The sequence below is a fragment of the Netta rufina genome, assembly GCF_964035555.1.
Source record: "Netta rufina genome assembly, chromosome: 29".
Lineage (NCBI taxonomy): Eukaryota > Metazoa > Chordata > Aves > Anseriformes > Anatidae > Netta > Netta rufina.
The window spans coordinates 1,454,910-1,475,752 of record NC_140153.1 but is presented as its reverse complement, the minus strand read 5'-3'; the positions used below and the strand labels follow the sequence as shown (position 1 = coordinate 1,475,752).

Genomic DNA, 20,843 nt, shown 5'->3' with positions numbered 1-20,843 from the left:
AGAGATCTAGATGGAATATCTATGAGATAAAAGACTCTAAAATAACAGCTGATTAGCTATAGGGTCTCTACTGTCAGCAAAAGGCTTTATGTGTGATTGGGATGGATGGATAACAAAGTACATAAAGGAAAGGGCATTTGGTGACTCCAGAGGCTCTGCTTGCAGTGGCACACTGGTGCTGCTGCCTGGGGTCCGTGTCAACAGTGGCTTCCTTTGGGTAACAAGCATGATCTTCCTTGCAGAGTTGCTGTACAAAGATGTGCTCCCGACAGAGCTCCGGAGGCTGCCATGAGACGTCCTCCCAGTCCGGCGGGTGCCACAGTGGGGGCTCGTGCTGCCACGGGGGCAGCTCCTCCAGCTACCAGGCACAGGGCTCCTCTTGCTGTGGAGGCAGCAGTGGGGGCTCTGCCCAGGTCATTGTGAGCTCCGGCAGTGGAGGAGGGGGATCCTGCTGTGGTGGAGGATCCTCTGGTTATGGCATGGGAGGAGGGTACAGCAGCAGTGGCTCTTCGGGATCAAAGAGCATTATTGGAGGTGGAGGCAGTGGAGGGTCCTCTGGGTGCTGCGGTGGAGGATCCAGCAGTGGTGGATCATCAGGAGGCAAGATCATAATTGTTGGAGGTGGAAGCAGCAGCGGTGGATCCTCTGGGTGTTGTGGTGGAGGCTCCTCAGGCTCTGGCATGGGAGGAGGATACAGCAGCGGTGGGTCTTCGGGATCAAAGAGCATTATTGGAGGTGGAGGCAGTGGAGGGTCCTCTGGATGCTGTGGTGGAGGCTCCTCTAGCTACGGCATGGGAGGAGGATATAGCAGCAGTGGCTCTTCGGGATCAAAGAGCATTATTGGAGGTGGAAGCAGTGGTGGTTCCTCTGGGTGCTGCGGTGGAGGATCCAGCAGTGGTGGCTCCTCAGGAGGCAAGATCATAATTGTCGGAGGTGGAAGCAGCAGCGGTGGATCCTCTGGGTGTTGTGGTGGAGGATCCAGCTACGGCATGGGAGGAGGATACAGCAGCAGTGGCTCTTCAGGATCAAAGAGCATTATTGGAGGTGGAGGCAGTGGAGGGTCCTCTGGATGCTGTGGTGGAGGCTCCTCTAGCTACGGCATGGGAGGAGGATATAGCAGCAGTGGCTCTTCAGGATCAAAGAGCATTATTGGAGGTGGAGGCAGTGGAGGGTCCTCTGGGTGTTGCAGTGGTGGATCCAGCAGCGGAGGGTCTTCAGGTGGCAAAATCATAGTTGTAGGAGGTGGAAGCAGCAGCGGTAGTTCCTCTGGGTGCTGTGGTGGAGGATCCAGCTACGGCATGGGAGGAGGATACAGCAGCAGTGGCTCTTCGGGATCAAAGAGCATTATTGGAGGTGGAGGCAGTGGAGGGTCCTCTGGGTGCTGCGGTGGAGGATCCAGCAGTGGTGGCTCCTCAGGAGGCAAGATCATAATTGTCGGAGGTGGAAGCAGCAGCGGTGGATCCTCTGGGTGTTGTGGTGGAGGATCCAGCTACGGCATGGGAGGAGGATACAGCAGCGGTAGCTCTTCAGGATCAAAGAGCATTATTGGAGGTGGAGGCAGTGGTGGTTCCTCTGGGTGCTGCGGTGGGGGCTCCTCAGGCTACGGCATGGGAGGAGGATATAGCAGTGGTGGATCAAAGAGCATTATTGGAGGTGGAGGCAGTGGTGGTTCCTCTGGGTGCTGCGGTGGAGGGTCCAGCAGTGGTGGCTCTTCAGGAGGCAAGATCATAATTGTCGGAGGTGGAAGCAGCAGCGGTGGATCCTCTGGGTGCTGCGGTGGGGGCTCCTCAGGCTACGGCATGGGAGGAGGATGCAGCAGCAGCAGTGGAGGATCTGGCCAGAAGATCGTTGTGAGCTCCGGAGGTGGAGGAGGTGGCTCCTCTGGATGCTGCTGCAGTGGGGGCTCCAGTGGGGGCAGTGGCAGTTCCTCGGGCCACACAATCATCATCGGCTCCGGCGGGGGCAGTGGCGGTTCCTCCCAGGCCATGCAGCAGAAATGCCCCATTGTCATTCCCAGCACCCAGGGACATCAGAGCAAGCAGGCCTGTCCCTGGCCCCCCAGCCACAAGTAACAGCCCTGGCAGCTCAGTGCTCAGCACCAACAGCCATGCCTCTGTCTTACAAGCTTGCTCATTTCCTTCCAGCGTGTCCTCATCTCTTCCCCTCATGTACCATCACTATGCTGTGAACTCCCAGAAGACTTTTGTCACCCTTCATTGTAACATAAAATAATAAAAATCTACTGCATTTAAAAAGAACTGGTTTTGCAAAGTTGCTTTTATTCTTTGACAGTTCCCCATTTGCTTTCAGATAGTTAAAAAATGCATCAAACACATTCAGCTGAGAAATCTGCCTGCAGTGCCAGAACAGATGCATGTTAACAGGTCTTGCTTGAGAGAGATCTTGTTGCTTAAGGAGAGTTTGGTGTCAGTCTTGCTAATAGTGCTCACCAAGGCTGTAACTTAACCTGGGGAAGAGCTCCATCTCTGTTTCCCCTTCCCAGATGAGGAAGCCAAGCACAAGCTCTGGGTTTTGCTGCTGGGATTTCAGTGCAGGCAGCAGCATCCTTTGGAAATACTCAGCCAGGGTTTTATGTTCTCCATTTCTTGAGTTTTATCACAAGGAAACCACGCATGTTGGTAGGCAACATACAGCAGCATTTGTGCCTAAGTCAGACATCTTCGGAATAGATGTCATTCGGTCTTGTGTTCAGTAAACTTTATGCTAAAGGTTTCTGTGTCCATCTCCCACACACAGCTGGTAGGCAGGTAACAACGTTAGGCATATAAGGGTAATTTTCCAGAGGTGATCAACAGTCATGCAAATGCTTGAAGGTTTAAAACTGATCAGATTGTGTGTGTGCAGAAAAATTGGAGAGCTCCCCTTATGCCAGTGGTATCTTCATTGTGACCAATGCCATCCAGGTCAGCACTGCCATGCATGAAGAAAGCAGCTGGGGAAATGGACGGCGGGACCTGGCCGAGGTTCTTCTCAGTCTCCACCAACACACACCAAGGCACCGTCCCTTGAGGTGTTTGAATCACAGAATCACAGAATCACAGAATTTCTAGGTTGGAAGAGACCTCAAGGTCATCGAGTCCAACCTCCAACCTAACGCTAACAGCCCTCCACTAAACCATATCCCTAAGCTCTACATCTAAACGTCTTTTGAAGACTTCCAGGGATGGTGACTCCACCACTTCCCTGGGCAGCCTGTTCCAATGTCTAACAACCCTTTCAGTGAAGAAGTTCTTCCTAACATCTAACCTAAAACTCCCCTGGCTCAACTTAAGCCCATTCCCCCTCGTCCTGTCACCAGGCACGTGGGAGAACAGGCCAAGCCCCACCTCGCTACAGCAAGTGCCATGCCAGTTTGCAGTGCCATGACTGAAGGATAACAAAACCTGCCTGCCTGTCCTGAGCACAATGAGTCCACCACACAGAAAAGAACCCAGACACTGCCTGTGGTTGTTTTACCTTGCTGGGCAGCTGAACTCTGCCACAACCACTCTCCCACTCCCCCCCCCCTCAGAAGAGGAGTGGAAGAAGAAAAGGAGAGAATTCATGGGTTGAGATAAGGATAATTTAATTAAAGGGAAAAGTATTATTAAGGGAAAATTAATTATAATTAATTATATAATTTAACTAAGAGAAAGGGGGAAAAGGGGAAAGGGATAAATAAATCAATAAATAAATAAACAAGCAAAGGCCATGTGTAAGTGCAGAGGAAAGAAATTACTCTCTGCTTCCCACCAACAAGCAATGCTTGGCCATGCCCCTGAACGCACATAGCCGCTGTTCAGGAGGACTGACGTTTTCACAACGAGAGCCCACTCCTCCCCTCTTCTTCCTCTTTCCACCTTTTATTGCTGAGTGTGACACCACCTGGTATGGAATATCCCTATGGTTGGTTTAGGTCGGCTGCCCTGGTGATGTTCCTTCCTCCCCTCCTGCCCACCCCCAACCTGCTGGCTCTGAGGGGTTGGAAGGAGTCCTGATGTTGTGCCAGAACTGCTCAGCAGCAGACACAACACTGGTATGATACCAGTGCTGTTCTAGCTACACGTGCAGAGCACAGCACTGTACAGGCTGCTGCCGGGAAAGTTAACTCCATCCCAGACAGACCCAGACACTGCAAAGCAGGGTGGCCCAAATTTGGGTCAGTCTCCCCATGAAGCATTTTGCATCCCACCTGGCCTTTACCCAACATATGTATCATAACAGCTCTTTAACCAGAGGGGTTTGATGGGCACCCATCCTGCAGCAGTGGTTCCAGCCACACTGTTCCTCCACGTGGGCTGAGCAGCACACATGTGCACGTGTCACAGGCTCCATGTTTCCAGCCTTTGCACGAGGTCTGCGTGCACACAGGTGGCACGGTGCTTGCAGGAGCACTTCTTGCCACCCCTGCCAAAAGCCTCCACAGCTTTCCCTCACAGCCCGGGTCCTGATGAGCCACAAATCCTGGATGCCCCTCTGTGCAAGTCCCTACAGGTTAAATCCAGGGATCAAGGTGTTGTGATGCTCCATAGCGTGACACCCACACTTCACGGCTGAGAGCCAAAGTTGTTATGAGACCTTAGCTTTCCCTTCGGTGACTGGAGCAGGGCTTAAGCTACTGGAGGGAGTCCAAAGCAAAATGCAAGAAAACCCCTGCACCCCCTTGCCTGGAGACAAGGCTGATGGTCCTGTCCCCATGCCACCAGAGCTGCATGTGTGCCCAAAACTATGTTCATCATGAAAGGGCTGGGCAACCTGTTGCCACCGTCATGCATCCTCTCAGCTAAAACCACCCAATTATACCTTCCTCTACTCCGTCTCTGTCAGGGTGGATGCTACCGTCAGCCTCCAAGCATGCGTGACGCAGTGGAAGGATGAAGGTGCTGCAAAGCATGGCAGCCCGTGCTGCAGTTTACATGCTGACAAAGTGTTCTTCTCCAGAAAGGCACATTTCACAGCAAAACATACAGATGCCCCCCTAACCTCAGCTGCAGGGGGGCTGTCCAGCAAAGCAGCACCTCCAGAAGATGACCGGAGACAGAGGAAACACTCAGTGTGCTGTGCATTTCCAAGGGTAGGATCTTGATGACCTTCAAATGAGCTTTTGCAGAAGGAAATATTTCAAGACTTTACCGGCCCTGATCACTCAGCCCAGTGATCAGGGCACCTGGGAAGCTGGAGCTGAGCACAGACCTCCCCCAGGCCCCTCAGGACTCTGCTCCAGCACATCCTTTGCCCTCGTCCTTCCACCTAGCCCTGCCTTGCTGCAGCCTCCAACCCTTAGCATCTGCTCTGCCTCCACTCTCTGATGAGCACCCAAGAGGCTGCAGACAAGGGGAAAGGAGTAGGGAGCCCCCTCTTTGTCCTGGGGGTCAGACCCCCAGGAGATATTGACCCTCAACATATCAGAGCGAGGCTCCCGGAAGTTAATCATTAACTAAAAATAGCAACTATGGTTCAAAACGTAATTGGTACATCATTGATCACCTCTGTATCACCTATCTGCAGCAAGTGAGTCAAGGGAGGCAGGTGAAGCCAGGCTCGGTAAATAAATCTATCAGCATTCCTTAGGGTGTCTCACTTCCCTTAAGAGCCCCGTTGGTTCGATATAAAAGCTAACGTATCCGACAGCTCCTCATTCGCCTACCTCCAAGCCTTGCACGCATTTCCAGCTGCACGGAAGGTAAGCCTTTGACAAGGGAACTTTCCCAATCCTTTCTCAGAGAGGTCACTCTACCTGCGGTCTTGGGGCATGCTTTGAAATGGGGAACCGTGCCAGCTCGACTTCAGTTCTACAAAACCTTTGTGGTGTGCCTGCAGGACTGCCTCCCTTACAGAAGGGGCTGTACCTGGCACCCTCAGGATACTCAGCCACAGCCAGGTTTTTGATAACCGCAGGTTTTAGCAGCTTGTAAATCCAGAAGGATTTCCAGTCGGACTAAGCTTTTCACAGAATGCCGGCTCTGAGCTTGTCTGAACAAGCACGCAAATCTCTGGGGATGTTCTCCATGTTCCTGCGTGCGGCATTTTTCTGTACATGGTGTGATCAGAGGGACAGACCATAGGAGGTTATCAGTGCAGGTCTTCCCCGCTGTCTCTCAAAGGAGAGGGGATTTATGAAGCTGACATTGAAATAGGACTGGAGAAGATGAGGCAGATGGGATAATGCAAGAATTTGGGTTTGCCATGACACCTCAGCAGCATCTCTGAGGGGTTCCTGAATAACAGCTCTGTTCTTTGCAGGGTCGCTGCTCAAAGATGTGCTCCCGACAGAGCTCCGGAGGCTGCCATGAGACGTCCTCCCAGTCCGGCGGGTGCCACAGTGGGGGCTCGTGCTGCCACGGGGGCAGCTCCTCCAGCTACCAGGCACAGGGCTCCTCTTGCTGTGGAGGCAGCAGTGGGGGCTCTGCCCAGGTCATTGTGAGCTCCGGCAGTGGAGGAGGGGGATCCTGCTGTGGTGGAGGATCCTCTGGTTATGGCATGGGAGGAGGGTACAGCAGCAGTGGCTCTTCGGGATCAAAGAGCATTATTGGAGGTGGAGGCAGTGGAGGGTCCTCTGGGTGCTGCGGTGGAGGATCCAGCAGTGGTGGATCATCAGGAGGCAAGATCATAATTGTTGGAGGTGGAAGCAGCAGCGGTGGATCCTCTGGGTGTTGTGGTGGAGGCTCCTCAGGCTCTGGCATGGGAGGAGGATACAGCAGTGGTGGATCTTCAGGATCAAAGAGCATTATTGGAGGTGGAGGCAGTGGAGGGTCCTCTGGATGCTGTGGTGGAGGCTCCTCTAGCTACGGCATGGGAGGAGGATATAGCAGCAGTGGCTCTTCAGGATCAAAGAGCATTATTGGAGGTGGAGGCAGTGGAGGGTCCTCTGGGTGTTGCAGTGGTGGATCCAGCAGCGGAGGGTCTTCAGGTGGCAAAATCATAGTTGTAGGAGGTGGAAGCAGCAGCGGTGGTTCCTCTGGGTGTTGTGGTGGAGGATCCAGCTACGGCATGGGAGGAGGATACAGCAGCAGTGGCTCTTCGGGATCAAAGAGCATTATTGGAGGTGGAGGCAGTGGAGGGTCCTCTGGGTGCTGCGGTGGAGGATCCAGCAGTGGTGGCTCCTCAGGAGGCAAGATCATAATTGTCGGAGGTGGAAGCAGCAGTGGTGGATCCTCTGGGTGTTGTGGTGGAGGATCCAGCTACGGCATGGGAGGAGGATACAGCAGCGGTGGCTCTTCAGGATCAAAGAGCATTATTGGAGGTGGAGGCAGTGGTGGTTCCTCTGGGTGCTGCGGTGGAGGGTCCAGCAGTGGTGGCTCTTCAGGAGGCAAGATCATAATTGTCGGAGGTGGAAGCAGCAGCGGTGGATCCTCTGGGTGCTGCAGTGGGGGCTCCTCAGGCTACGGCATGGGAGGAGGATACAGCAGCAGCAGTGGAGGATCTGGCCAGAAGATCGTTGTGAGCTCCGGAGGTGGAGGAGGTGGCTCCTCTGGATGCTGCTGCAGTGGGGGCTCCAGTGGGGGCAGTGGCAGTTCCTCGGGCCACACAATCATCATCGGCTCCGGCGGGGGCAGTGGCGGTTCCTCCCAGGCCATGCAGCAGAAATGCCCCATTGTCATTCCCAGCACCCAGGGACATCAGAGCAAGCAGGCCTGTCCCTGGCCCCCCAGCCACAAGTAACAGCCCTGGCAGCTCAGTGCTCAGCACCAACAGCCCCGCCTCTGCCACCGCACTGCTTTCCCTCTCAGGCCTGGCTGTTTGCCAGCCTCCTCTCAGCGTGTCCTCTTCTCCTCTCATCCCTTGGTGCTGCCTCCCCATGCCATGAACTCCATGATCATCAGCCTTTTGCCCTGCTGCTGGCTTTGGGACATCTTTGATCGGACACCTGCTTTTTCAAAGATCATGTGTAAAGCTAATAAATGTAATCATATCGCAAAGCAGACTTAGTTTGCAGTTTCTTATTTCTTGTATTCTCACCCAGCTCCTCACTTTCTTGGCAGCTAGGATAATATCTGAGTAATCATGTGCCACCTCTCTGTGGAGGAGATGGTCGGTTCAGCAGTGCTTTGCCACAAAGTGAGCACTAAAGCCACCCATCTCACAGCCCGAGCCACTGTTGCACCTTTTGTTTCCCCTAGGCTCCAAAACAGAGCAACAGCACTGCCTAAAACACCAAGCATGCACATCTCCCTGTGTCCCTGCAACACCTCTGTAGGGTGCTTCCCGCTCCCAGCCATCCCAGACCCTAGCCCCCTCCCAGGACTGCAGAATGTGAGGATGCTCCCAGAGCAATGCAGAGCTGTGAGAGGATGCAGCTGAGCTCCTCACGTTTGCTCCTGAAGTTCAAACACCAGGGATGAGCCATGCTAGCAGCTGTCACCACCCAGAGTGGCTGATAATTCCATGCCAATGTCCATGTCTTTGCTCTTCCCCATTGCTCCCAAAGCTCAGAGGGGTTCTGTGCAGAGGTGGGCCTTTGTGCTGGCTGAGCCAGCCCTGGGCCAGGCAGAAGGAAATAAAGCCAGCAGCACATCCCTTAGGCCACTGAACACACCGCAGCACGCCTCCAGGCCTTAATCCCTCCTTGCCCAAGCTCTGGAAACCTTCTACTAAATGCAATACCAAGCACAGCAGCACCACCCCTTTGCTTTGCTTACTGCCTGGTAGATTTGGCCTTGAGCCAAAGCTGGGACTCAGCGTCCCCAAGGGGAAATACCTTGGGGCTGAGCAGACTCTTGCCAGAAAGAGCCAAGCTGGGGCACCAAGGGTCAGGTAGCACCACCGGCACGGCCCCCGCACAGCCCCCTGAGGCCAGACGGAGCAGCCTCCCTGCAGGCCCCAGTACTCGGTGGTCTTCCCAAACCAGAGGAAGGGCACAGAGGGGTGTACGCAAAAGGAAGGCAGCTGGTGGGTTACTCCTTCATTTGAAGGGTAATCCTGCCACAGAGGATTTAAGTGTTAGGACATTTACACCTTTGCAATTCTCTCCAGGGTCCCTAAGCTTTCCCAGAGTATCTGTAGCATCTTCACCAAATACCCAAGCTGGCCGCTTTGCTTTGGACAAGCTCCTGGTTCAGAAAATTCCCCTACAGAACCACCAGTGAGATGTTGGAGGGTGCTGGGTGCAGCCTTGGATGAAAACATCCCCATGCCTTCCCCTTTCTGAGTACCCCTTTATCACACCCGCCTTGGCAGTGATGCTGAAGCTGGACCCAGGCACCACCCCCCTCTGCCCCACACTCACCAAATTCTCATTCTCAGCATTTCCCTGCACCCACGCTGCCACCCACCTCCCCCAGTGTTTCTGCCTTGCTGGGGACAGGAGCCATTCTCCTCGCTTGGGGCAAGAGCACAGGAATAGGGTCATTAAGCAGAAAATAGGATCATTAAGCAGAAGTAGCAATTACCGCCGCATGCAGCACAGTGAGCAGTGCAAGGGAAAGATATTGATCAGTTGTCATGAGTCAAAGCAAACACTGAAATCAGTGTTTGATTGGTAAATAAATCCTTGCCATTCCTTAGGGTGTCTCACTTCCCATATATGCTAAACGCCATATAAAAGTTCCTGTGTGTTAAAGCTCCTCATTCAGTCAACTTTAATCTTCTAAATGTGTTTCCAATGGCTGACGAGGGTAAGTCTGCTTTTTCTTCATCTTTATGATTGTATATTTATGGGAGATAGATAGCTTCATTTGAGATCTTGACCCCTGCTGCCTGAGCACCCCTAGCAAAGTTCTTGGGGTCTGTATGGTTTATTCCTATGGCACAGGCTTTATTACACTCTCCCTTGGACCACTGGGAAGCAAAGTAAAGTCAGGTCACTGGAGTATGAGCTCGAGCAGGCTGAAAACCCAGCTGAGTCTCTAGCAGGATCAGCAGAGGATAACTGGCAGAGTCTTTGCAGCTTTCAACATGTTTGAGAGATATTTTTTATATTATTTAATAACAAGCCTACATCGTACTTCCTAGTGGTTACGTAGGAAAACTCCCATGGCTGGGCTGCTCACCTTATCTAAAGCCCACTGGGGACACTACGCAAAGGCTGCAAAAATGCAAACGGCAACGTCACCTTGCATGGAAATCTTGATCCCCTGCTCTTGCAGCACTTTCTAAACAGAAGCAATGATAATCCGTGCTGTCTTTCCAGATCATCATGAAGATGAGTGGGGGGAACCGTAGTGGTTATTAGAAGTTAAAAGAATGTATTTCAGATTCTGATTCTCCAGAAAGACAGCTTAGGGTTTAGAAACAGAAAAGCCATCCCAGCAACAGTCAAAATGCTCTTGTATTTGAAGATGAGCTGAACAGTGTCCTGGCATTGCCCCAGGCCCTGGAAACACCTTTCTGACCACACTGTCTGCAGTCTCCCTGCCTGCCAGGGTGCAAACCTGAAACAAAATGAGGCAGTGAAGTTTTTCTTTTTCCTCTTTCAGATTTTTCACTGTCTCCGAGGGAGATGTTCCCGCCGGAACAGGGGCTACAACAATGACATCCCCTCCCACTACGGAGGATGCCAAGGGTGCTCCTCAAGCATTGAGGGACGGGGCTCCTTCTTCTTTGGCGGGGATGGCTCCGTCACCTGCAGCCGGGAAGCTTCGCCCTGCCCAGTCATGCCAGCATCCTCCACCTGCAGTGTTTCAGCGGGGTACAGCTGTGGCGGGGACGGGGCTGTTATCATAAGTAGTGGTGACAGTGGGGGGATGTCCGGCTGGAACACTGCAGGAGGCACAGTCCCAGCCTACAGCACCCGGCGGGGAGCAGGATACGGCATCGAGGACACGGGACGGAGAATGGTTGGCAGCTCAGGGGGTGGTGGAGGATCCAGCTGCTACTCTGGGAATTTGGGCATCGGTGCGGGAAGAGGCTCCAGCTATGGAGGCTATGCATGCCACAGAGAAAATGCTTTAACCACAGGTGGGAGCAGCGGGGAATTGGGGTTCTCTAGTGGAGCATCGGGCTATGGCAGTGGGGAGTTCTCCAGCCCAGAGCTGGGCTCTGGAGGTGCTGGGTCCTCCCAGGCCACGCAGCAGAAGTGCCCCGTGGTCATTCCCGACATTGAGACCCAACAGAGCAAGCAGAGCTGCCACTGGCCCGCCAGCCAGAAGAAATGAAGGACCCAGCAGCCGCCCCTGCCCATGCAGACATGCCCTGGATGTGCCACGCCGAGGCTTTTCCCATGGACCAGGAGCTTTGAATTCCTTACATCAGGCTGCACTTGTAATGCTGTTGGGAGCACCGCTGGGAAAAGGTCTTCATGCTTTGGTGGTTGGTTTGGCTTCCTCCTTTTTCTCATGGCTTGGGAAATAAAGCCTCATTGTCTGTGGGAACTTCAGTATCAGGATGGTTTCTTTAGTTTCTGGCTCCTTCATTCATAGCACAGGCAGATACTCAAAGAGTCTACTTGAAGATTTACTTTCCCCTACATATGACATATGTTTCACAACAAGACCTAAATGTAATTTAACTTTAGTACAAGTAAAATGCACGGCTTTCACCAGCAGGAGAAGCTGCTCCATGTGGCTCTTGGAGATGCTGGAGCTCCCCCTGATGCTTTCTCCACCAAGAGGAACCGCTCTGCCCTGCTGAGCCTTGGCAGGGGAGCGCAGGCCAGACCCTACAAGCTACGTTAAGCAGATATGCAAAACGCCCAGGTGATTTCCACCTGATTATTATTTACAGCGTGACCTTGGGAGTGCAAGGCTGTTTACTTGGAAACAATTACACGGCAGGCTCCTGTCCCAGCAAGATTGCAAGAGATGTCGTAAGCTGGAGCACGTAAACGTTTGCTTGCACCAGCAGCATGAGGCAACTCGAACAAGCTGGTTTCCTTCCTTGCAGCAACCTGCTTCATGACATTTTTTGATAGGATCAGGCCCTAAATTACGTGGAGGTAGAAGACAGTTCCTCTGTGCTGATGGGGCAGTGCGGGGGAGGCTCGAACGCCAGGTCCTCCTTGTGACTTGATATGTGCCAAAAGTTACAAGTTTCAGGATTGTTCTCTGGATTTTTGGACTCCTCCAAATGTTGGTAACAGAGAAAAAAACACCCGTAGATCTGTGCTCACTTAAATTTACAATTCTGCTGTAAAATATTTTTTACCATTGCTTCTTTCACTCACCTGGGAGGATTTTGAACCTTTCGCCTCCATAAATAACCAGAAAACTTTGCCCTGATGTTCATAAAACACCACGCCTTACAAAAACCCAAATCCCCTGAGCTCCAGCCCTCTGTTCAGTGCCATGACAGGTATTTTCTTGCTGTAAAATGTTGTAAGACTGGAGACCTGTAGTGCAGGGAACATTACACAACATTTTGTCACCAGCCATAATAAATTCCGTTCTAAAATTAGTCATCCTTATCATTTATTTGCATCTACTTATATTTCTAAAATCTACCTCTTCATTATTGATTTCTATTATTTTCCCTGCTTCACCTGGTAGGATCATAGGTAGTGAAGAACTCAGAAAGCTCAAACAACTTCTGAGAGACTTCTAGAAGACCCAGTAAAACCTGGAGTAATAAAAAACTTTTTGGATATTCAACTAACTGACAAAAACAAAAACAAAACAGAAAAAAGAAGAAGAAAAAAAAAATTCCACTAACGCCACCCCCCAAAAAATGAAATAATTGAAATGTAGACCTGTTATTCACTGTTCCACCCAGCTCATTCTTAGAGGCTCATCTCAACAAGCACAGCACGAGCTTGGCGCTAACCAGGCTAGATGATACAATAATAAAGTAGACACAGCAGAGGAGGATGCTTTTGCACCCAGAGTTTGAGCACAATGCTGCTGGGCCTGGGGCTACATCTCTTTGGATCCCTCCATCCCTGGGGCTGCTGCTCTTTGCATGCCAACGTGCAGGGCTTATCCCTCCAGCATGAAGCTGGGTGATGCAGAGGCTGGGTGTAAGAGCAGGCATGCACACTCGTGCGTTTGCACTTGCACGTTTCCCCTCCACTAATCACAATGAGGTAAGAGAGATTTGCTTTTCCTGGCTGCAGGTCTGCGATAGCATCCCAGAGCGTGTTGGCGCCTGCCAAAGCCCCTCTGCGTCTGTTTGTAAACAGGCACAGCAAATGGTAAACATGGATCTGGCATCTTGATGAAAGCCATGGACTGATTCCTCTGGATAGAAACTAAAGACATTTCTTTACAGATAGCATGTGGGAGGCAGCCCTCTGCTTCAGAAGCTCCATCGGTCTCTGCCCACCAAAACCTCACAACTCCTGCGTCTGCAGAAGGAGCTAAGATGCAAAATGAGCAAAAACACTGAGTGAGCACTGCAGGAATGGCACAGTCTAATGGGAGAGAAAAGGAGAGATCAGGGCTGTTGCAGCTCAGCCCTGGGCCAGGAGCTGAGTAATTATCTGTGACATACAAAGCAGAGGTTGCACAGACGATTGCAGCGGATCTGGGCATGCAGCAGCCCGCTGCTTTGCACCGCGGGGGGAGCTCACGCCGGGCATCAGGTGCAGGGTCATGGTCCCTGCCCTCTGTGCTTTCCTCACAGCTTACTCACAAGCAAGGTTTGCCCCATCGGCAGCTGTAGGCGTGCGTTTCCTGTCACAGACAGTGGCCACTTCAGGTACAGGTGACAAAAAAAATAAAATAAAATAATAAAATAAAATAAAATAAAATAAAATAAAATAAAATAAAATAAAATAAAATAAAATAAAATAAAATAAAATAAAATAAAATAAAATAAAATAAAATAAAATAAAACAAAATATTTGAAAAACGATCATTTAAAAGTGCAATTTTCTTTGATGTTTTTCAGCGTTGGCCAGGAAAAATGTCAGCAATGAATACTAGTGGTAAGTGTGTCGATGCCAGTGTAATGGCTATAAACATCAGACTTGAGGGGAGAAAGACAAGTAGAGAAACCACACGGCATGTTGGGGGAATTCACAGGTACAAGGCAAGGCTTCCAAAAGTGGCCAGCATTTTTTCTGCCCAGCTCTTATGGGGCACTTTCCAGCTGTAGCTCTCAGTGCACTCCCCATGCCCCCATCTTCATTAACCATGTTTTATTGCTACAGAAAATGACACAGGCTGAGAGAGAGGGAGTCAAGATGGGGCCCTTGGCTGCTGACCCACACCGTTTGCTGGCACCTCCAGATGTCATACGGGTGAAGGCACCTTTAGAGATGCTTATAGAGGATGTGTGGTGGGGACTTTCTAATAGCTTGCCATTACTTATGGCTGGATAGTGGTGGCTCTTGTCCACCATGCACGACCCTGCCAAAACACTGAGAGGCACCACAGCCAGGTGTTGTGACCTCTCCTCCCCGCCAGACTTAGGGCAAGAGGTTTCAGCAGGGCAGAAACCCAAAAAACGCCACCTTTGCCATCCATTTTGCAATATAAAACTCATCCGGGCATGACGGTGAGACAGCCAAGCCACCCACACGATTTTCACTCTTCGTGCATTACAACCCGTGTGGGGCAGGGTGGCAATTAAAGCTGTGTAACACAAGGAAGACAATCTACTATATGACAAGTCAATCAAAGGAACCAGGCTGAATAAGCTTTTGAAGGTGGTGGATAATTAGGGGTGGGGCTGTTTTGTAAATACGTTGGTCATTTTTCCCCAGGGGTTATTGCATTTTCAGGAAGAGAGCTAGGAACCGTATAAAAGTTCTCAGATGGGAGAGCAGCTCATTCACTCAGCTCCACTCTCTCTTCACAGACTTCCCAGCCAAGGTAAGTTGTTGCTGCATGGCTAACATTGCATTCCTAGGAAAATCTGCTAAAATTAGATGAGATATGTTCTTACAGAGACAGCTTGGTCTGCAGGTGCTGGGATTATGGCCAGCCAAGTTCTGCCTCCCTGGCAGGGGCAATTTGCTCCATCAAAACTGGTCTCCAGACTGCTGATGCTAAGTAGCAGAAATATCAGATGTGAATGTATTTGGATTGCTTCAGTGTTCATGATTTCTAGTATTTGAAGGACAAACTGGAAACAAAAGAGTAAAGAAGGGGATGTGGAATGAATGAGAGATGGCAGGCTGATTTTTCAGAAGAAACCTTCAGGTTCAGCCAGGGACTCTAATTGCTCTTATGAACCTGATTCCTTTACCTAACTGTTTTAGAATATGTAAATCTTCAGGAGCCGTAGGTATTTAGCTGTCATTATAGACATTTAGGAAATAACTGAGAAGGCAGATTTAACTTATGAGAGGAAGTAGCCTGAAGAGCCTATGGATCTTCTGAACTGCTGAAACATCAGCTCCAGGGGCTCGGTTCCCCTGAAGGTGGTCAGATGTGCCCACCAGATATTCCTCATGCTCTAGGAAGTCAGGCAGCAGTGAGCTGTGGGTGTGCAGGGAGCAGAGGGTGAGGAGGCCAGAAGGAGGGAGGAAGGCATAGGAGTTTCTTCATTTTGGGAAACCGGCTTTGAAAGTGTATTTTGCTGCTGCTCCAATACCAGCAGTCCCAGCTGAAAATTCATTGACTGTGCCTGGGAGCCCAGTTTTTCAGACCCTTGTGCCCCAGCATAGACTGACAGTGGGCAGTGCATTCGTTCCTCCCTTGCACAGCTTCTCCCAGGACATTTTGCACGAGTGTTCATGGGATGCATCAAGGAAGAGCAGGGAAAGGGAATGTGGAGCCAGGCAGAAATGGAGACTGGGGCCGTGGTGAGGGCATTTTTCTGGTGCCAATGATGTGGGAATGAAGCTCCAAGGTGGGAAAGCAGGGTGAGTGGGTGGGCAAACCCTGACTAGCCCAAGCAATCTCGTAAACACACCGAGGAAATCTGAATGCAAAGCAGGGTGTGGAAAGCTTTGTGCATCTAACTACGAGGGTTTTCTCTTCCCCAGGCTCCCCGCACTGATCAAAAAATGTGCTCCCGTGGAGACAGAGGCTGCCACAGCAATGAGAGCTCCTCCTGCCACAGCGGCAGCTCTTCCTGCCATGGCTCCGAGGAGGTCGTCTGCCACGAAGTGAGCGCCGTGCAGGATGTGACACCAGTGGTGGTCCTGCAGCCCCAGGGCCCCGTGGTCACTGTGCCCGGGCAGGGTCCGGTGGCACCCGTCCCCTGCCAGCAGCAGCAGCAGCAGATCAAGCAGCCAGTGCAGTGGCCCCCGCAGCAACAAAAGTGAAGGGCCGAGGATGCAGCGACGGTCAGCCGGCTGCGGGGCTGCGCTCGCCCCTCGCCTCCGCAGGGTGCAGCCCTGAGCTTGGGCAGGTCCTGCCCCTTCCCTCCAGCGCAATGTGCCTCTCCTGCTCCTGCGACGTGGTGTTAGCACGTCCGAAATGTGATTTGCCCTCTTGCGAGCAAGTATTTGAATCCATTAATTTCCTGCTTCTGTCTCCAGTAGCAAAGATGTGATATATATTAAAACCTAAAGCTCACAAAATGTGCTGGTGTCCTGGTGTGTTTCCAACATTACTGCGTTTAGCATCATTTCCAAGCTCACCTTTATGAATGAGAGCTGCCTTTCACAGCCTGCAGACAGCTGCCCCCCTTCCCACGGCACCTCCCAGGCAGCAGTGATGTGCTACAGCTCCGGTCCCCAAACCTTCAGCACCTGCCAGGCAGATCCAGGCACTGGGTTGGGCAAAACTGTCTGGGGCTGGAGTTTAAGGTCACCCTTGGATCTGCGATGCCAGACCCTGAGGCTCAGACTCTTGGCACATTTTGAAAGAGCAAAACCTAAAAGCAAAGCCTTGGATTTGCAATGCTGAGTCCTCCATACATGGCTGCCAACCACAAAAGCAGACTCCTTCTAGGAAACCTAAAAGTCACTGATGACCATAAACAAAAGGGCATAAGGAGAGGGAGGACCCCATTATACTTAATCATCCTTCTGATCTATTCTAGATATGGAACATGGGGTTAGGCAGATATTTTGTGCAAACTTTACCTTCTTTGAAAATGCCAGCAAGGGCCCATATTGCCTAGATGAAATATTGGTTAATGGAAGAAAAAAAAAAAAAAGAAAAAGAAAAAGAATTTAAGTCAGACCATATGCTGCAGCATTGACCCCTATTGTGAACTCGAGACCTGTAACCACCACATACTGGGGAGGAGGGAGGAATAAAAATGCTGAGCTTTCCTAGCAGGTGGAGAAGAAGAAAAACATAAATAAAATAATATCAAATGGAGAGATGTCCATAAAAATCAGCAGCTGTGTTTCCATTTGCACTATCCGCAGCTTGCACCAGCACAGAGGCAGATTGCTGCCTAAACTCATGCCTCTGTGGGATGAGAGCAGTATGGTGTGTAATGTGCTAGATATTTAATTAGCGAAGGGTTTGCACTGAGTCTTTGAAAGAAACGAGAAACTTATTATTAGCACTTGTTTTATTATAACTGTTAATTAAAATAATAAGGTGCATGGTTCCCATATGCAAGGGACACAATTACAGATGGAAGGGTCAGAGACGTGCAGCCCTGTACTGGCAGGAATCATTGTGTGGTGCCACTGGCTGTCCCCATCCACCAGCCACCAGGTACCTGTCTCCCCATGCCAAACCTACCCTACGGCACGCAGGACGTGGAAACCAAACCAGACAGGAGGTTCCGGGCTGGGCCTGAGCCTAACTGAAAGCCTTTGAGGGAAGGGGAGATAAAATCTCCTATCTTAGTTCTTTTATAGCAGTCCAAGTTCTCACCTACGTGCCTGGCTAAGCTGCAGTGTTGCAGGTTGTGTCATTCATTTAGGGATGAGTCCAAGGAACAGAGACAGCAAATCTCACCTTAGCTGGAGTTTTATTATCTCATCTCACTCGGCTGGGAAGAGGAGCCAGAAAGCAGATTGCATAAATTCAACAAGAAATTGTCCTCACCTCCCTCCTGCTGCGATGGCACCTGTGCCAAGAGCAACCTCCACAGGGGACATTTTCCGGATATGGCCTTGAGCCATCCAGCAGAAAAAGGGGGACAAGAAATGGGTTGCAACAAGCAAGTTAAACCAAGGCAAACATCAGAACTGGGAGAGGCGAGAAGGAGTGCCCCCGGACCACATTTCTCAGCATGAACCACAGCTATGGGATCCCACAGAGCTCATGGCTGCCTCCAGCTGCAAGCCCAGCCCACCACCTCCTACCAGGTTGAGTTCAAGCTGAAGAAGGATGCCCCCCAGGGGAGCACACCATTTCAGGCCCTGGGTACTCATGCTGGAAAGGTCACCTGGTGCTGGATACAAGGAAATCTCTTTCCACACCATTTTTTTCTCTACTACACTTAGAGATAAGCAGGGCTACCCAGGAGTAGAGGGCTTTCCTACAGTAAATTGGGACTTCTTTTTGTCCTTGTTTTATCTTTGTCTGTGGTATTATCTTCTAGATGACATGTTAGAAATTATATAAAAGCTTAGTCCAAAAACCTCTTTATTATCATTTTTAATAATTAAATGTGATTTATCAGTGAAAAAAAAATAAAAAATGAAATAATTTTTTTTAAAAATCAAGGAATATTCCTTATAAAGTATCTCTCACTTGAACTATTTAAAGTAAACAAATTGTTTGGATTTAGGCAGAGCCAAGTCAAGACGTAGCGGGTAAAAACAGAGCTACAATCTACAAATAAGTTTCCATAAATGATCCAGATCATCAGTTTAATCACGTACCTTACTGAACAACAGGGGTACGGTGTAAGAGGTAAAGCCAAGCTGAAGGGAAGGGGCTGAAAGAGGAGACCTTTACAGAGAAAGCAGTGATGAGGTACTGCAGGAGCATAGGGGCTCTGCTGTCCCCTGACCACAGCAGTTTTTATTTGCTGCCCTTGCTTCCTGGTAGCTGATTCACCTCTTTTATTTTACCATCTGGTCTCTTCAATATGACAATAGATTTACTGCCACATGTGACCAAAGGTTTCTAAAGGCATCACCTAGCTACAGCCTAAACAAAACATTGCAGCAAAGTATTTATAGGTTCATTCTGTACGTTGTGATACTGAGGCACAGACACAAATAGGCCAGTTTGAGGGATCCCGGTGAGTCAGGAGAGCATCACCCAAAATCAGTTGTGCCTGATGTCTAATCCCACAATGCCATCCCTGTGCTGACACATTCTTGCCTTTTATGTGAGAAGAAAATGTAATTGCTGGGTGAAATGGGCATGACCTGTATGGGGACATGGGAAGGAAACCTGGAGTTCACCTGTGATTCACATGAAAATCCAGACTCGAGAGCATGTACTTCTACCGCAGTTGGCTGGTTTGTTTGTTTTTTCTTAAGCTACAGCCCTGTCCAATGTGTATTTCCACAAGAACTGCAGAACTGAAAGCAGGGCAACAATACCAGGAGAGTGCTCTCCAGCTAACAGTTCATCATCTTCAACATTCCTTCAACATAACTAGATGATCTTCAAGGTCCCTTCCAACCCAAGACATTCTATGATTCTGTGATTGTATGATTCTATGATCATTGTGAAGTTTAAGAGCTTCCACCTTATGCTGGAGGCAGGCACATGGCTCACCTGCTTACAACCTCAACTGGTAAAAATTTCCCACAAGTAAGCTAAAGACACATTTCATTTAAAATTTTAAGAGGTAAATAGGAATAAATTAAAGGACAAAGGAAAACAGGAACAGAGAGTAACTACACCTCTGGGAGCACGAGTGGGACTTAAGAGTGGTGGGTGCACCTCAACATATTGTGCCCTAGGCACTCCATACCACTGCCATCGGCACAGTATTGCAGAATTAGGTTAAGGCAGCATCTACAAGAGGAAAAAGAATCTTTGATAGGACATACCGTATAGACAGGTTGGAATTATCCATGAGGGACTTACGAGGGCTAATTCCGAATCTCTCATTAAAGTTTCCGGTTTCATTGAGCAATTCAGTTAGAATATTCCTGCCCTAAACATAATCCCCATGAGTTCCCATTAGTAATCAGTTTTCTTCACACACAGGTGTGATGACGTTTAGCTCTCAGTCCATGTGACATCCCGGCATAGCTTGAAGAATTAGTGTTTTTGAATTACAAACACCTCTTCCGCTTGATACTTGCTGTCCATGACCAGATCTATTAGTATCTTCAGTACTGGCGTCACTTCACGCAAAATACCTTCCAATCTCTTTCATAGGGAGGTGAAGGAATTAAAGCACTATTAATAACCTATGGGACAATTGAAATGCTAAAAGTACAGTGCATCAAAGGGAAAATGTCGGAAGCTGAATACAGTGGATAAAAATGGGCTGGGATATGTAATTAGGTTACACTTGCCAAGAGATGTCTCATGTCCCAGATAACCTTCTGGAACAGTATAAAAGCTCTCTCATCCTGGTTTCCTTCATTCGCTTCTCTGCTCCTATACACCTTCATTTCTGTTGCTGAAGGGGTGAGTTTAATTTTTCTGTTTCTCCTGAGTTTCTCTATAATACCATCTGCTTTCATAGAAGCTCTGGTAGAGTTGGAGTATGATACCTATTTCTTCCCCCTGGGCCTTGGATATGCCAGTGACCAAGTTCTTGTTACCTATGAATGAACATAAATGTTAAGTGGGATGTAGACTTCACAGGAAGAGGCACAAAACAAAACAAAACAAAACAACAGAAAGATTGGAAAATACCAAGAGAAGAGGAGAGTCAGAGAGCTTTATGGAAAGGAGAATTCTGAAGTTTTCAAAGAAAAGGCACTGGAGGCTCTGGGACAGCTTATGGGCAAGGGATAGTTTGAGTAATTTTTTGTCTGAGGAGAAAATGGCACCTGTAAAAGGTCATTTTTTTAGTGGGGGATGTAAATCCTTTCCCAATACCTAAGCAGCATTTAAATAATCTTCTTGTCCATGAAGAAGAAATTAGGAAGAAAATGGGAAGCTCCAGAGCAAATTAAGGCAAGCAGGTAGGAACTTGCACATTGGTGACTTCTGTATCAGTATGACGGTCTCTCTCTTTCTCTCTCCCTC

General features: G+C 49.8%; 3 protein-coding genes across 3 annotated transcripts; all 3 read left to right on the top strand.

Annotated features, from left to right (window-relative positions):
• Positions 1 to 257: 257 nt before the first annotated feature.
• LOC311219940 (uncharacterized protein) lies at positions 258 to 2,072 on the top strand (the record flags this gene model as incomplete). Its single annotated transcript, XM_084303296.1, has 1 exon — positions 258 to 2,072. One exon carries the CDS (start codon positions 258 to 260, stop codon positions 2,070 to 2,072), a length of 1,815 nt encoding a protein of 604 aa, XP_084159422.1.
• Positions 2,073 to 6,258: 4,186 nt separating this feature from the next.
• Positions 6,259 to 7,662, top strand: LOC311219939 (uncharacterized protein; the record flags this gene model as incomplete). Its single annotated transcript, XM_084303295.1, has 1 exon — positions 6,259 to 7,662. One exon carries the CDS (start codon positions 6,259 to 6,261, stop codon positions 7,660 to 7,662), a length of 1,404 nt encoding a protein of 467 aa, XP_084159421.1.
• An 8,164-nt stretch (positions 7,663 to 15,826) lies between these two features.
• LOC311219791 (uncharacterized protein) lies at positions 15,827 to 16,087 on the top strand (the record flags this gene model as incomplete). The annotated part of the gene is made up of 1 exon (XM_084303073.1): positions 15,827 to 16,087. The coding sequence occupies one exon, from the start codon at positions 15,827 to 15,829 to the stop codon at positions 16,085 to 16,087; it is 261 nt and encodes an 86-aa protein (XP_084159199.1).
• Positions 16,088 to 20,843: the final 4,756 nt, after the last annotated feature.